This window comes from Amphibalanus amphitrite, unplaced genomic scaffold (genome assembly GCF_019059575.1).
Source record: "Amphibalanus amphitrite isolate SeventyFive unplaced genomic scaffold, NRLGWU_Aamphi_draft 001121F_arrow, whole genome shotgun sequence".
In the NCBI taxonomy this organism is placed as follows: Eukaryota; Metazoa; Arthropoda; class Thecostraca; order Balanomorpha; family Balanidae; genus Amphibalanus; species Amphibalanus amphitrite.
Window position 1 is genome coordinate 139,392 of NW_024882615.1, and position 15,564 is coordinate 154,955.

General features: G+C 48.0%; 3 protein-coding genes across 8 annotated transcripts in view; 2 read left to right on the forward strand and 1 right to left on the reverse strand.

Moving 5' to 3' along the window:
* Nucleotides 1-1,326, forward strand: part of LOC122370308 (transmembrane protein KIAA1109-like) — a 104,078-nt gene extending 102,752 nt beyond the window's left edge. For all 3 annotated transcript variants that reach the window (XM_043345784.1, XM_043345785.1, XM_043345786.1), the window contains one exon: nucleotides 71-1,326. In XM_043345784.1, the coding sequence (XP_043201719.1) occupies nucleotides 71-257 (187 nt within the window). In that variant the 3' untranslated portion in view covers nucleotides 258-1,326. The remainder of the gene's footprint in view (nucleotides 1-70) is intronic.
* Nucleotides 1,327-2,322: 996 nt separating this feature from the next.
* On the forward strand, nucleotides 2,323-6,187 carry LOC122370314 (RNA-binding protein 1-like). 4 transcript variants are annotated; one of them, XR_006254552.1, is made up of 6 exons: nucleotides 2,323-2,460; nucleotides 3,340-3,572; nucleotides 3,776-3,889; nucleotides 4,092-4,884; nucleotides 5,292-5,358; nucleotides 5,872-6,187. XR_006254552.1 is itself a non-coding variant. In XM_043345791.1 (5 exons), the coding sequence occupies exons 2-5, from the start codon at nucleotides 3,367-3,369 to the stop codon at nucleotides 5,888-5,890; spliced, it is 426 nt and encodes a 141-aa protein (XP_043201726.1). In that variant the 5' UTR covers nucleotides 2,323-2,460; nucleotides 3,340-3,366; the 3' UTR covers nucleotides 5,891-6,187. The 4 variants fall into 4 exon arrangements, 2 of the variants coding, with proteins under 2 accessions (XP_043201726.1, XP_043201727.1); XR_006254551.1 differs by having other exon boundaries at nucleotides 4,798-4,884; XM_043345791.1 differs by lacking the exon at nucleotides 5,292-5,358 and having other exon boundaries at nucleotides 4,798-4,884.
* Nucleotides 6,188-6,875: 688 nt separating this feature from the next.
* LOC122370306 lies at nucleotides 6,876-15,564 on the reverse strand. Its single transcript, XM_043345777.1, has 2 exons — nucleotides 14,910-15,564; nucleotides 6,876-8,149 (listed from the first exon to the last, which is right to left on the reverse strand). The coding sequence occupies exons 1-2, from the start codon at nucleotides 15,558-15,560 to the stop codon at nucleotides 7,805-7,807; spliced, it is 996 nt and encodes a 331-aa protein (XP_043201712.1). The 5' UTR covers nucleotides 15,561-15,564; the 3' UTR covers nucleotides 6,876-7,804.

Here is a 15,564-nt window from a genome sequence, read left to right on the forward strand (position 1 = left end):
AGAAGAGTTGGGGTACCAATGTATTTCTCCCGTGAAAGCCGTGACGATGTCCGTTCTGTCACTACCGCAGGCTGCTGTCATGGGCGGGCCGGCGCATTGAGCCGTACGGTGTGGACTTCATCCTGAACAAGCTGGGCTTCCGCCACGCGCGCAGTACGATCCCCAAGTGGCTGCAGCGCGGCTCCATGGACCCGCTGGACAAGGTGCTGGCTGTGCTCGTGGAGAGGACCGTCCAGGTGACCCGCGAAGGTCACTGACCTGGGCCAGGTCACCCTGCTGAAGGCGCTGATTGGAGGCGAGGGTGTCTTGACCGAAGGAGACAGATGCTACCGTCGTGATGAGCTTTAGAAAACGTTGTGAAATCCGGACTTCAACTGTTGTGGTTCTTCCATTGGACACTGACAGAAGGACAGTGACTTGGTTAAAACGGACGCTAGTTGCGCCGCCGGAGAGTGGAGGGTGGTGCTAGGCTGTGCTGACGACCAACTGAGTTTGATGAAAATAACATTTGTGTCGTCCGGTTCGGCTTCATTCGCCACTGTGATCGGCTCGCGCGACTCGGAGGCAGTGGTATGTTGAATCGCCGCGATATACTTAATTAGTCGTTACGTTTGCAGAGGCTGCTAGTTATTATTGGTGCTTAAAAATTATACCAACCGGAGTCATCATGTGAGGTTGTGATGAGGGGCCGCTCTCCGCGCGCGGCGCCGAATGTGATTGATCTTTTTACGAGATTATACTCGTGTGAGTGTCGCGCACAAGTCCAGTGTACAACGCCAGCCGCCGTGCTGTGCCGTGGTGCGTTCGCTCGCCGCCACCGCGTATGTTTCGCCGCCCGTAGCCGTCCCATGTATGTCCCGTGTCGATCAGTGATCCTATACCAGATTCCCTTGTCGTGACGACTGTGTGTACCGCTAGTGCGCGGCGAAGGCGCTAGGTCGCCGGGCCGGCCTCTCCACTGGTTTTGTGTGTTGTCCGATTGATCTTAATGTCTGTGTCCTGTGACCCGTTCCTGACCTACGTAGGCCGACCGATGCGTCGATATTGAACCTCGCTCGACGTCCGACGCCGGCTCCAGGAGCGAGCGATATTGTGTCTAGTCGCAAACCCTGCTCATCGTGTGTGATTTTGTCAGAGCTGCTAGAGGATAGTGATCGGGATGCTGATAGAAGCTTGGTTGTGGTGTTTGTGGAGCCCGCGCCACTCCGAATGTGCCGTAACAAAGGCACACAACTCACGGCGGGTATGTTTGTCACACGCGGTAATCCGCATCTGCTGTTGTTGAAATGGAAATGTGAACACATATAAACATTATTAACATGCTGTGCCTGGCGGTTTTACGAGGAACGAGTCTGAGTGCAAATGTACCGCCTCCGTCATCCATCTGTCCTCATCATCTTTCAGACAAACCCATCCCGCATCCTCCCTCACGCTCTCTTTCCGGGCTGGCGGTCACCCCACCTGACTGAACCGGTGGATGAGGTCGGGTCCACGCCAGTACCAGTTAAAATCCTCACCCGGTGGTGACCGTTTTGGAGGCAGGCGAGAACTGTCCCAAGTCCCAACGGAGCAATCCGGTCCTTCCGGGGCCAATCCGAGAAGGATGGGGCGCAACCCAATGTCTACGCCCCATCCCATCCTTGTATATCCCAATATCTACCTCCTATCCTAACATCCCATAGCTCTGCAATGGTCTTTTTTAGGCCGAAAGAGCTTCATCTAAACAAAACAAACAAATACCGGTTGGCGCTTGCGTATAGCTACGTAAGTAGGTATATGGTGTTGATTTGGCTCCACACGGGGCCGCGACGAAAGGCACTTCCTGCGAGAACCCATGGGGAGTGATCCAATGCCCAGCAGAGCCATGAATATCGATTCTTTTCTCGAGAATTTTGTGCGGATCTAAGCTCTTCCCCTCACTCCTCTCGGCTCTCTCCTCAGTGGCTGAGCTCCTGGACCTGGTTGCATGGGTTTGACGGAAATTCTACAACCCGAACCAAAATTGATGAGGGGCGGGGAACTCAGACCTCTCAGCTTTCGTGGGACAAAGTTTGTTCTATTATAAAAAATGTATAAATAGAAGATAAAATGGCACATCAATAATCAATCTTATAATAGATAATGCCCTTATGACATAATTTGTTAGGTTTTGGAATTTCGTAGCGGATTTTCTTTTTCTCATTCCTTTTCTCCATCTTTTCTCCCTAAGATATGCATCTAAAAGAGTACCAAAATGATTTGATTGCATTGAAGAGTGTTGATTACATCGTTTAACTATCAAACAAAGCCTTTTTGGTGTGAAAATCTGAAGAAAATCGTTATTAATTCTGGTACTACTTATATTCCGCTGGTCATTGATGTTCGTTGCCGATTTCCTTAAGATCGCAATCAGCTGACTGCGTGGCAGATTGTGTGTTCTTGCGCCCTGCATGTTTTGTACGTCCGCAAATATTTGAAACGGTGAGTTTTGGGTATTTTTTGTAGTAGTTTTCAGTTAATCACTTTTGTCAATTTACAGGTACAGCTCAGCTTCAAGACATAAGTTTTTGATTCGTTTTTTAGGCGCTAGAGCGTGAGTCTATCGTGTTTGGGTGTGCCGGGTGGTGTGAAGCGCGCCATTATGGCCGTATTTTCGCTATCCCGTTTATCAAGGCGTATTTATGCATTTTACAGTCATTTATGACTTAATTGATTTGAGCAGCACCTGAAAATTGCTGATTGTGTCAATTTATTTCAAGTTTCCGCTCAAGGTCAGCGGGGGCTCGGCTGCAGTTATGGAACGGTGATTGGCCGGACGATGCATAATCTTCATTGTCCGAGAGACATCAGGGCCCTGTTTCACCGGTGATAGCAGCACGCTGCTTTTACACGTGTCAAATTGGGTTTCCATGGAAACATCAACAGGCCCATTGCTCCAACACTACCACAAGTGTGACGTCAGCTCGCGCAATTTGATAGCAGCGTGGTAGCAGCGTCCTGTGAAACACCGCCCAGACGTGGGGTAAATCTGTGCTGTGTGCGTCATACTTTGGTTATGTCAATCACTTGGCTCTGCCCACTTTGCCAGCGCCCATGGGCCGAGAGCTGCTGCAGCCTAATCCATGTTCTGTAAAATCAGCATGGGTAGGGGTACCTAGCCTCTAGATCAAGCCAGACCTGGCGCTAACTGCTTATTCAGGGCAGGGCATGTCCCTGACCTATGTCGTCGTCCAGGACTTCAGGAGCCTGTGCAAGTGTATTTTTTAGTTTGCTTAGAGAAAGCAAAGGCTAGTCTGACTCCCTCAATTTGTCAGATGTGTTGACTAGCCTTAATTTCTAATTACAATTTACTTTTTTCAGCATTTTTGTGAACCTAAAACAGCAGCAATGGCCACCCGCAACTGGAATCTGGAGTGCAAGGTGTATGTTGGAAATCTGGGCAACAGTGCTGCCAAGAATGAGATTGAAGATGCCTTCAGCAAGTACGGTAATCTGCGCAATGTGTGGATTGCGCGTAACCCGCCCGGCTTTGCGTTTGTGGAGTTTGAGGACCCACGGGATGCTGAGGACGCTGTGCGAGGACTGGACGGAACGTGAGTGCCTGACTGTCACATAGGTTATTGTTGTGACTTCCTGTGTCATGTGGGTTATATGAATCTGGGGACAAAGCTGATAAGGCTTTGCGAATTTATACAGCTCTGCTTCTCTGAGTCTTGTATATTGTACGTTATGTGTGTAACTATTTTGAGTTCTCTATTTATGTTTGCGTAATCTGATCATCTCTGGCGGTTTACAGCCGACTGTGCGGCGAGCGGGTCCGTGTGGAGATGTCTTCCGGCAAGAGCCGCAGCCGCGGCGGTATGCGCGGCGGCGGCGGCGGCTACGGCGGTGGTGGTTTCGGCGGCAGGAGGTGAGTGCTGACAGAGCTGGCTGCCGTCGGTCGGTCCGTGAATGGCGTGTGTGGACGGGAGAGAGACGAGAGCTGGTTACCGAGACACGGAGAGAGTAGTGTGCGAGTGTCGGACCTGGCCGAGCCGTCTCAAGTGTGTCGCTGTGCTGTGTTGAGGACGTGGTGCCGGCTGAAAGTCTGACGCCACATTGTCGTCTTACAGATTTCCATCACACCACCACCCCTTGCCTCCGTCCATCACACTTCACGGCCTAGCGTGGGTCACGTGACGCGGTCAGGTGACCCCTGACCCGCGACGTGACCCGGCCCATCAAGGGACTCTCGGCTCACCCCCATCTTGCGTCTCACACATCGCCTCTTCGCGTCGTGTCACTCGTTTGCGTTAATGGCCGCATTAGCTACGTACTTGCTTCGTGGGCCCACCATTCTCCGCTCCTCTGCGCTTCGCTCCCTCCGCTTATGTCGAAGCAAGTAAGTGAGCACACCACCAGCGACGTAGATGGGGATGCTCAATATCGTTCGATCAATTCTCAGGTTATACTGCATAAACAGTTCTAATTATTCAAATGTTATATTTTATTTTCGATGTTATAATTTATAATCATGCTATTATTCATATTGACGCAGATGGAGCGGATTTCTATGACCAATCATTCTCTTTCTGACAGGATAAATGTGACGTAAAGGAGCTGAGTATAACATATATCGAAACGCTGTGTTTCGTTAACTTTCCACCCTTTCAGAGATATCGGTGCCTTTTCCGTTCATGGGACGGGGCCCGGTGCCAGGAGGCAGACTGGTTCCATGTTAAAACGGTCAGTGAGCCAGTGCTCCGGTCCATACCGGAGCCGTGTGTGTATGTCTGTGTGCGCTGTCTGACACTGTGCCGTGTGCGTGTGTTGGTGCAGGTCGCCGGGCCGCCGCTCCATCTCGCCGCGGCGCCGGTCACGCAGCCGCAGCCCGCGTGGTTCGCCCGTCTACGACCGCTACAGGAGGTGAGTGACGATGGCAGACCGGGGCGCGGCGGACGAGAATGGTTTGTTCGCCGGTAGTTAATTGGTTGTCCGTTTGGGTTGGGCGGAATGTATGTTATGTGGTGCGTGGCTTATGATAATTAAATTCTACTTTGATATAACCTCTTTGGGCTCTCTGCGCTGTGTGTTGGGCGTTTTGAAAAGTCTGGGTCTGTAGGTAGTGTGATTGGTAATGGAATGTTGACTGTTAAGCAGCTTGGCCTCAGCCAATGAATTGCAAACTAGTTGCAACCAATAACACATGGCCGAATTTTGGATGGATGGCAAGTCTGGTTTTGGGTGTGGCAGCTTGTGTGTCATATGCAATGCATGTCCATTTATCATGTAAGTTTGTTCACTGTGCCAATTTCTCTCCCGGACCATGGCAGCTAAGCGTTGCCGCTCACAAGCTGCCACCTGGGATGGCGCCATCCACGACTTCACTTCAGAACCTTGGTACAAACTTGGTCCAGTCGCTGATGCCCACTGATGCAAATGTTGTCGCACGCAGATATTAACCGTCTGGTTATTGAGACAACCGCTAAAATATCTCGACTCTTGGTTATTTTTAATGTAGCTCTTCTTGGTCCTTCCAATTTGCCATCCATCCCTTTATGCATGGTGCTTTCCCTAGATTGGTAGTCATTTACGTTTTTGCGCAAATTTTTTATTTGGTAGCTTCACAGACAACGGTTTTCGCTAGTCATTCCGCGTTTCTGTTTTTTTTTTTCGTCGAGGCTAGGCATTGCCTGTAAAGCGTGTTGTTTTTTTTTCTTAATTTTACTGGCGCTTTTTTGTGTGTGCTTGTAACTGCCTCATCGCTTGATGTGTTCGCGTTCACACGTTGTGCTGTGTCGGCCCTGATCGCTGCCCTGCTCCGCTCAGAAGCCGGTGAGAGGCAGCTGTGTGCGCCCGCCCTCTGTCCGTCTCCTCCCTCTGACCGACCCCTCTCCCTCTGTCCCCCGGCAGGTCCAGGAGCCGCGACTGAAGAGGTCCGCCACCACCGACACTGACCGCTGTTGTCACCGTTTGACGCCCCCGGATGACGCCGGCACCCCCCTTACCCCTCCCCAGCGCCGCCCATATTCCCCCTCGCTTCTGAATCGTGCGCGCTCAGAGGCCGGCCACGAGCCCTGCAGAATATCAGCTGTCTATGATCTGGCTGGTGGTGTAATTTGCATGACTGAGGAGTTCAGCTCACGGTAGCGGTTTGTGGCATTCCATTATTTCATCTGAGTTCGTGACGTCGGTGTGTAAACGTCAGAAATACACGTCATCTTCCGAATGCTGTGTTTGCGTGTGGGAAGTTGATCGGTCCAGCCTCCGATGTAGTGGATATAGCCTGTCGGCTAATTTCACTCAAATGAAGACGCGTGAATAACGTACATCTGTAAGCATTATTGAATTGGACGTATGCTTTCCTCGATAAGTTGGTTCGAGTATAGACTACAATACTGTGCCGTCGAAGTTTTCCGTATTTAGTTGCATTTGAATGTCGACTTACCACAAAATAGACCAGTTTGGTGGAATGACATGAGAGCTCATTGTGAACTATTGCATGATGCTACTACGAAGTACGAGTACGGTTAGCTGAGAGCTACTTGCTGTGTGCTGGAGGTGTGCAGTAACCGTTTTATTTCCAGTAGCCCATCCCAGCGAACCCGTGCCCGTCCCCCTCAGCATATGCCGGCAGGCCTGGCCGCCGACCCGCGGAAGGGGTCGGTGGTCGCTGGGTGCCGCTTTTGCGGTGATTGCCGCCCACTGGAGTGCGAGGCGGCACAGGTGGAAGCAGAAGCGGAAGGTTGACCTCAGACGGCAAGAGCCCTGTTTCACGGCACTGCGCTACACTACAGCGCGCTACGGGTATCGGTGTATTGGGTTTCCATGGAAACGTCAGCAAACTCGGACGCTCGCAAGTCGCAACTTACTTGTACTTGTACTTGTACTTGTTGGGTTAGGGCGCATAGCCTCGTTGGGCTCAAGCGTCCGTAGTTGTTGTCATCAGTGCGCCATTCTTGTCTCGATCGAGTAGATGTTGCAATCGGTTGCAGCCAGATGGTGCAGAGGGAAACTAAGCAGATGAAGGAAAATGATAGGTTTAGCATGGGATGGCATGGGGATGTATGCGCGGGCTTCGGATATGTCCAGGCAGGAAATGTCCGGTGAAGTATATTAGTAACGGTTAGTTTCTAACATATAACTGATTAAAAACTTAAAAATAGAAACAAAAAGGATGGTTTCTGGTTATGAGTCATTCAATCATAACGCTCTTGACCTCGCATCTGTCCAGCGAGCCATTCAGTTCAAAAGGATCTTCAGGCACGAGTCTGCTCTTGGTACCTCACTCAGTTATCAACTTGCGTTGGAGGGTTCATGTCTCATGATCATACCGATCATAACGAGCCTCAACTTCGGAACTATGCGACTACTTCTACAAAAGAAGGGACCGGATGGTACAAAAAAGATTAACGAAGGTATACATCCAAGAGAAATATAGAAAAAGAAACTACAGTAGCAAACCAGTACAGGCTGCTCTTCATTCATCCACTAACTGCATCCATCTCTCACACCGATGCATCTCCACTCCCGCATCCTTCTCATTCAACATTCAATCTCCATTCATCCAATCATTTCCACACAATGCACGACTGTTACACACATGAGGACGTCCACAGAGCAGTCGCAGCACATAACACAAAACACCAGAGAGACGATAAAGTAAACAATCAACACAAATTACAAAAGCAGGAGATCGCATCAATGTGCCAGATCGACGGCCATGCCCTCCGCATCAGTCGCGACGGGGTTCGCCAATCGGCAGGTAGACTAACATAATCCAATAATTGCACATGATAGCTTCAAACACAAATAATCACAGCTAGTTCATCGCAGATCATCGCAGTCACAGCTTTTTGAAGAGATTGGTAGCACGTAGGAACCTGAAAACCTCGTCAGTGATGTCCGGGTGTTGATCACCCAGAAGAGTTTTCAGGGTAAGTGGTACATCCAATTGAAGGCACTTCTGAACAATCGATTGTCGGTGAGTAGCATACACTGGGCACTCCACAAGTATATGTTTAACTGACTGGGGACACAAACATCGGTTACATTCAGGCCTGGGGTCTCTATCTATTATATGTCCGTGAGTGAATCGTGTATGTCCTATTCGCATGCGACATAACAAGATTTCCTCCCTGCGACTGGCGCGTTTACAAGATGACCATGATCCAACTTCATCCTTTATCAACTGTTAGTGCCTGTTGGCATCAAATGGCTTTGGTGATTCGATACGATATCAACTTAATCGTAATTTAACATGTATTTTAACCTCGCAAGTGATTTCCATGTCAATACACCGTCATGATTTACTAATCACTTTTCATTTCGTTTCGTTATTCTTCTGATTTCTTCGTTTTACTTCGCGGTTCTTAGTGTTTCTTCATTTGTTTCGTTTCCTATATTATATTTATCGTTTCGAGGTTTGCCATTCAAGCCATTTCAAAAATTTTCTTTCTCTCCTTTTTGTCTCTCGAGTCTACCTAAATTCGTTAAACTTGTCATTTAAATTTTCACGAGCGGTTATCGCTGCAAAGCCGTCGGGCCCTGGATTTTATGCAATTGTGACTCTTGGTTTTGCTGCACCAACACCCTCCCCTTGAAACATCTATGAGGTTTCAACAACTTCTTGTTTGTATCTTCACAAGCTTCGTCACTGGGCGCTCGAAGGTCGTGCCCCTGACCTTCAGCTTGACGGTACGAACCAGCCCATCGGCGCTGTGCTTCACCCCTAACACTCTACCTAGCGGCCACTGGCCTCGAGGTACATCATCATCTACAAGCAGCACCACATCGCCCACTCCAACATTTGGCCTATCTTTAGCTGTCTCACTGGGTCTTTCTTGTAGTAACGGCAAGTACTCTGTTCGCCAGCGTGTCCAAAACATACTAGCGTAATACGCAGCCTGTTTCCACCGTTTACGACTATCGCAGTCAGACCTATCAAATAAGTTGGTGGGGACTAAATCATACCCATTGCCAGCGAGCAGAATGTGGTTAGGGGTAAGTGGTGGAATGTCACATGAGTCGGCTGAAACTGGCGTCAATGGTCTGTTGTTTATGATGGATTCGACCTCGCACATAATCGTCTGCAACGTTTCATCCTTCATCGCTCCATTGATCACGGTCTCGAGAAGTCTCCGGATCGTTCTAATTTGCCTTTCCCACGCACCTCCATGATGGGACGCTCCTCCCACATTGTATATCCAGTCGATTTCCATTGTCAGCGCCTTGTAGTGGATCCAGTCTTCGTTTTGCTCTTGTCTGTGCAGTTCTCGCTGTAACTCATTATTGGCTCCCACAAAGTTTGTGCCCCTATCCGAACGTAAAACCTTGACGTGACCTCTCCTGCAAACAAATCTTTTTAGGGCGCAAATAAAAGAGTCGGCAGACAGATCATCAGCTACTTCAAGGTGCACGGCTCGTATGGATAAACAGGTAAAGAGCACGCCATAACGCTTAATCTGGCCCCGACCATGTCGCACATAAAATGGCCCAAAGTAGTCGACACCCGTTCTTGTGAATGCCTTTTCCAAAGCCATTACCCTGTCTTCTGGCAAGTTTGCGCATTTTTGCACTTCAACTGGATGAAATTTCTTCTGGCAGAATACGCACGATTTCAACATCCTTCTAACCGTGGCATTCGCTTTGAGAATCCAAAAGTTCTTCCGCAAATCAGCAAGAACATGCTGCCTACCAGCGTGCCCAGAAAGTCTATGAGTGTCGTGCACAAGCATCTCAGTGTAACTGCTGCGAGAAGGCAAAATGACCGGGTGTTTAGCGTTGTAGGTCAGGTCAGCGTTCTGCAAACGTCCTCCAACTCGCAACAATCCATTTTTGAGGAATGGATCCAACTTGTGCAGGGTGCTTGATGCACGGACATGATTTCCCGCGCGAAGTTGAGTAAAGTCTTGAACAAATGCGTTAGTCTGAACATATCTGATGATTTCTTCCTCAGCTATCGTAAGATCCGAGTTCGTTAAGCGTGAGGAGGGGCCCTCCCCGTGTACAATGCGCGATTTTAGAAGCTTCTTTACCTTGAGGATCCAAGCTACCGCACGAATGAGCCTTCTTCGATCGCTGTAATGCTTGAGAAGCTTTTCAATCGGGTCACTTAATGTATGTTTCACGTTTGTTTCGTCCCTCAGAAGATCATTGCTCACACCAATAGAACTCACTAAAACTTTAAGTTCTGGGTCGTCTTCCTTTAACTCCAGTAGAGCTGAAGGTTTTTTGGGCCAGTCCTTTCTCGACTTCCACAAGAATTCTGGTCCTGTCAACCACCGATCACTTTGTTCACCCCTTGAAACATCATCGGCGGGGTTTAGAGCACTTGGTACGAACATCCACTGCTCTTGAGTAGACCCGTCGTGGATAATAGCTAACCTGTTAGCCACGAAGGTGTGGAATCGTGTTTTCCTGTTCGAGATATAGCGCAAGACTGTCGTGCTATCCGTCCAGAATAGCTCCTGAGTGACCTTACAAGGTGACCCTGCATAAATAATCGCATCAGAGAGTAATGCACTGATTCTTACAGCCGTGACGGCCGCCATCAACTCGAGACGGGGGATGGTCACAGTCTTCAGTGGAGCTAAATGTGCCTTTCCCTTCAGAAATGAGCAATGGATATTCCCCGCTGTATCAACAATACGGACGTAAGAGACAGTGCCATATGCCCACTCGCTGGCATCAGCGAAGTGATGCAGCTCGCACGATACGATGCTTCCAAAAGTTGTTGGCTTAATGCAGCGCGGGATCGATATGAGACTTGTTTTAGAAACATTCATCAGCCATGCTACCCACCTTTTCTGCTCTTCTTCCGGGATTTCCCCATCCCAGTTAACCTGTTTTCTGGCAAGATCTTGGAGGATTCTTTTTCCTTGTAGAATAGTCGGGGCAATCATGCCCAACGGATCATAGAGTGAGCTGACAGCGGACAATAGGCCTCGCCTGGTCTTTGACCTTGAAGTGAGACTCGACATGTCTAAGGAAACAGACAAATCATCTTCCTCAGTTTTCCATATTATACCAAGTGCCAGTTCATCGGGGTGATGCTCATTTTCAATCAAAGCTTTTCTAAGTTTCTTGGACCTGTCATCCGATGCGATAGAATTGACCACCGTCCGGCTGTTGCTCGAGAATTTTGTAAGATTAAAGCCACCCTTGCTACATAACTCCTTGAGCTCATGAGCTAGACCAATAGCTGTCTGCTCGTCGGGAGATGACTTCAGTACATCATCAACATAAAAATTGTGTCGTATTGTGCTTACGACTTCTTCGGAAAAATGAGTTTTGTTATCTTCGGCTGTTCGCCTGAGTGCATAGCAAGCAACGGCAGGAGACGACTTGGCGCCAAAAATATGCACCTTCATTCTGAACTGTTGTAATTCGTTTGACGTGTTTCCATCTCGCCACCAGAGGAACCTGAGTAAATCTCTGTCTGACTCGTGAACATTTACTTGATTAAACATGCCCTCTATGTCAGCTATAAAGGCGATTGGCTCTAATCGGAAACGTAGAAGCACATCTAGAAGTGTGTTGGTTTGGTCTGGGCCCTGAAGCAAGCAATCGTTCAGTGATATGCCCTGAAATTGAGCGGCACAGTCAAAAACCACCCGTATTTTGTCGGGTTTGTGCGAGTGATAAACGGCATGGTGAGGCAGGTACCACACCCTACCATCGTTTCTATTTTCACTTCCTTCTGGAACACGTTCTGCAAATCCTTTCTGTATCATTGTGTCCACATACGACATGTTATCGAAAGCGAACAGTTTCTTTCTTTCCAATCTGAATTTTAACTTGTTTAACCGCGATCTTGCAATTGAGATATTGTTCGGTAAAACCAAACTTTCTTCAGTCAGTGGTAAAGTAATACTGTAGTGATGGCCGTCATGTTCAATCGAAGTATTGACTCTTTGGAGCCACAACCGATCTTCTGCAGACAAACCTCTCCTGGTACAGTGAAGGCTTTCTTCATATTCGTGGTTGTATAGAGATTTTACCATTTCTTCTAGCGTTGTGCTCGCGGTTACGTTTGTCTTGAAGATCGCGGTGTTTGCCGTCTGACCTTCCGTCTGATTTATTCCACATACTATCCATCCAAATCTTGTGAGTATTGCATACGGACTGTTATTTATGCTTGGTATAACCCTCAGTGGTTCCATTGCTAAATATGCATTGGCTCCCAATAACAAACCGACTTCTGATACATTAGAATCTGGGAGATCAATGCCTCGTAAGTGTTCCCACCTTTCAACATCTGCAACCTTAGGGAAATGACCAGAGTCAACGGGAATACTTGGCAGAGTGTAGAGGGGTGGCAGCTGCAAAGTATTGAAGCCCTGGAGGTCAGTAATGGACAACCCCTCTGCTATCTGAGTCGGGATAGAAGCGGCACCATGCACCGTGGTCAGCGACAGCTGCCGACCGGGACGGTGCTCCATACCGAGCAGGCGCAATAATGACGTCGCTATAAACGAATGCGTTGAACCACTGTCTAGGAAGGCGTATGTAGTGTATTGTCCCGAAGAGCTTTTGATCTTCACAGCCACCAACGGCAGCATAGCACCCCTTTTGAGTTCGTCTGCTGCGACACGGCAAGTGGTCGCATTGGCTGTGTTTGTATCCTCTGGCAAAGGCGGCTGTTTAAGCAGCGTTTGCCGATCTTCTAAAGTGCGATCATGCAGCGCCGTCGGATGATTTCGGTTACATAGCTGGCAGCTCACTGGTCTGCGACAAAATGAACGTCTATGGCCTCTACGGAGGCACCCAAAGCATAAAGCATTTTTCATCACAAATTGTTTTCTCTCTTCAAATGGGACGCTGTTCAGCCTGTTACACTCCGTAACATTATGCGTTTTCTCCCCGCAAAACAGACACCCGCTGTCATTCTGAGACTGGGTGCGCGTCGCCGCAACTAAAGGTTTCTGATAACTTTGGGAAAATAATTCCCCTTCGTTCTGCTTTGCACTTGCTCCTTCACGGCTGCTATACATATGTTGTCCAAACGAAGCGTTTGTGGCTATTCTGGCTTCTCGTGCTACAAATTCAACCAGGTCTTCGAAGACTGCTGGCCGCCCCTGATACTCTTCCAAATCGTCTACACGACGTCGCCATCTACTCAGGAGTGGTACCGGTAGCTTCCTTGTAATAGTACGCAGGGTTCGAGGATCATTCATGAAGCTGCACGAGCTTCCTAGTGCATTCTTACAACTGAGGAGCAACAACGAGAACTGGTCCAGCTCTTCTCCATTTTCTGCATTGAGCTGTTCCTGGCTACTTATTCTATCAATAAAGGCAGCTGCGATTGTGCTAGGCTGGCCATACCTCTTGTGCAAAATCTGCATCGCATGTTGATACCCGTCTTCAAGATACATGCAGCTCTCAACAATACTGTGCGGCTTACTTCCCGGAATTATGTTTTGTTCCAGGTAATATAACTTTTCACTGTCATCATCCAATTTAGAAGCGATCTTCATTTCGAAACATCGAATAAACTGAGCGAACTGAGTGGTATCACCCCCAAATTTCTTGATTTCGATCGGAGGCAGACGCATCAACGCTGCCGTCCTTTCTCTTTCGGTTATTAAAGCAGCAGATGTGCCTTCATGAGCGCGGCGACTAAACGCGGGTGGTGCTTGCTGAGATATATCCGGCCGCAAGTTTGGGACGTACTGGAGTGTAGGGTTAGCGTGAGAGTGAGAGATGCGAGGAGTTTCCGTCTCATGTGAGGGTAACGAATGAAAGCTCGCTGGTAATGGGCTTACATCATCATCATTTCTATACGTCTTTAACGCCTGCTCTCTAGCAGTTAATTCATTTAAAGTCGCCTGAATTTCCAGCAGCTCCTGTCCACGTCTAAGTTCAGCGATTTGACTCTCAATGAGCTGTTTTTCTTTTAAGGACTTTAATCTTTCGATGAGAGCGGCTCTATCGGCTGCCTCCTCTGCGCGCCTTAACTCAGACTTAACATTGGAAGGAGACACAGAAGCAGACGGGGACTCAACACGGGACACACTGTCATCGGGATGAACTGCACTATTTTCCAAACATGGCTCGGCATCTAACGTATTCCGCGCTCCTAGCACATTTACCAATCTATTTACAAGCGTGGCCTTGTTTCCTTTACAGCTAAGACCGCGTGCCTTCAGCATCATTTTAAGTTCAGACACTTTCAAATTCTCCATTGTCTCGTAACGGTACGCTAAGAAACTAGGGTGAAGCACAGGCCAACGGGTGTCCAAGTTATGCAGTTGATGCCGTTGATTTAGTTGCCAGGGATTATAATTGCTGTGTAGACCTTACCTCGATAGCAGGTTTGACAACTTTTGTATGAATTCGAATTAGCAATAGCAGCGTGCTATTAATCTTCTTGACAATTCTTCAAACAATTCTTCTTGACGGAACAACACCAGGCTCAAATAATATCGGGAGTAATGATAGCTTCAATGTAGACTCAGCTGAGCCTAAAACTGTGAATATTCGACTTTCAGTTCTTGATAACATTTATTCTTGCATTGCACTATTGTTGATATAGACACCTCGAAACTGTTAGTGCCTGTTGGCATCAAATGGCTTTGGTGATTCGATACGATATCAACTTAATCGTAATTTAACATGTATTTTAACCTCGCAAGTGATTTCCATGTCAATACACCGTCATGATTTACTAATCACTTTTCATTTCGTTTCGTTATTCTTCTGATTTCTTCGTTTTACTTCGCGGTTCTTAGTGTTTCTTCATTTGTTTCGTTTCCTATATTATATTTATCGTTTCGAGGTTTGCCATTCAAGCCATTTCAAAAATTTTCTTTCTCTCCTTTTTGTCTCTCGAGTCTACCTAAATTCGTTAAACTTGTCATTTAAATTTTCACGAGCGGTTATCGCTGCAAAGCCGTCGGGCCCTGGATTTTATGCAATTGTGACTCTTGGTTTTGCTGCACCAACATCAACTTCAAGTTGGTGTTTGAGTTATACTGCTGCCAGCACTGATTGAACAGGCGACGGACAGACAACCCAATATCGGGATAGTGCTCTTTGGGACCCATTTCAAGGACTACTATTTGATCCAGCGAGATAGCCTCCCTGGCCTGACGGTCAGCTAGCTCGTTCCCAGTGATGCTGCAGTGTCCAGGGATCCACAAAATAACAAGTTCGCGATCAGACAAAGTAATCAATCGATGACAGGTCTCTAAAATCTTCATGATAGTAGGATGGGAAGTGACCGGCCCACGAAGAGCAGTCAGCACGGACAGGGAGTCCGTGCAAATGACACATCTCATGATACCACTTTCCTCCACAAATAACAGTGCCCGTAGTATAGCGAATGCTTCCGCCGTAAATACAGAGCAGTTATTTGGCAGCTTAAACCTTTCACGTCGGTTTCCAAGTACATACGCACATCCAACACCATCATGGTTCTTTGATCCATCAGTAAAGCAGAAAGAGAACGTTGCATATCTCTCTCTGAGGTCATTAAACTGACATTGCACTTCAATATCAGATAAGTTTGCTTTTCTCTCATTTGTTAGTCGAATCAGATCACATTTCTGCAAGTGCCAAGGCGGGATGGTACCAGATAAGGACGTCAATTCGTTCGGCATATCA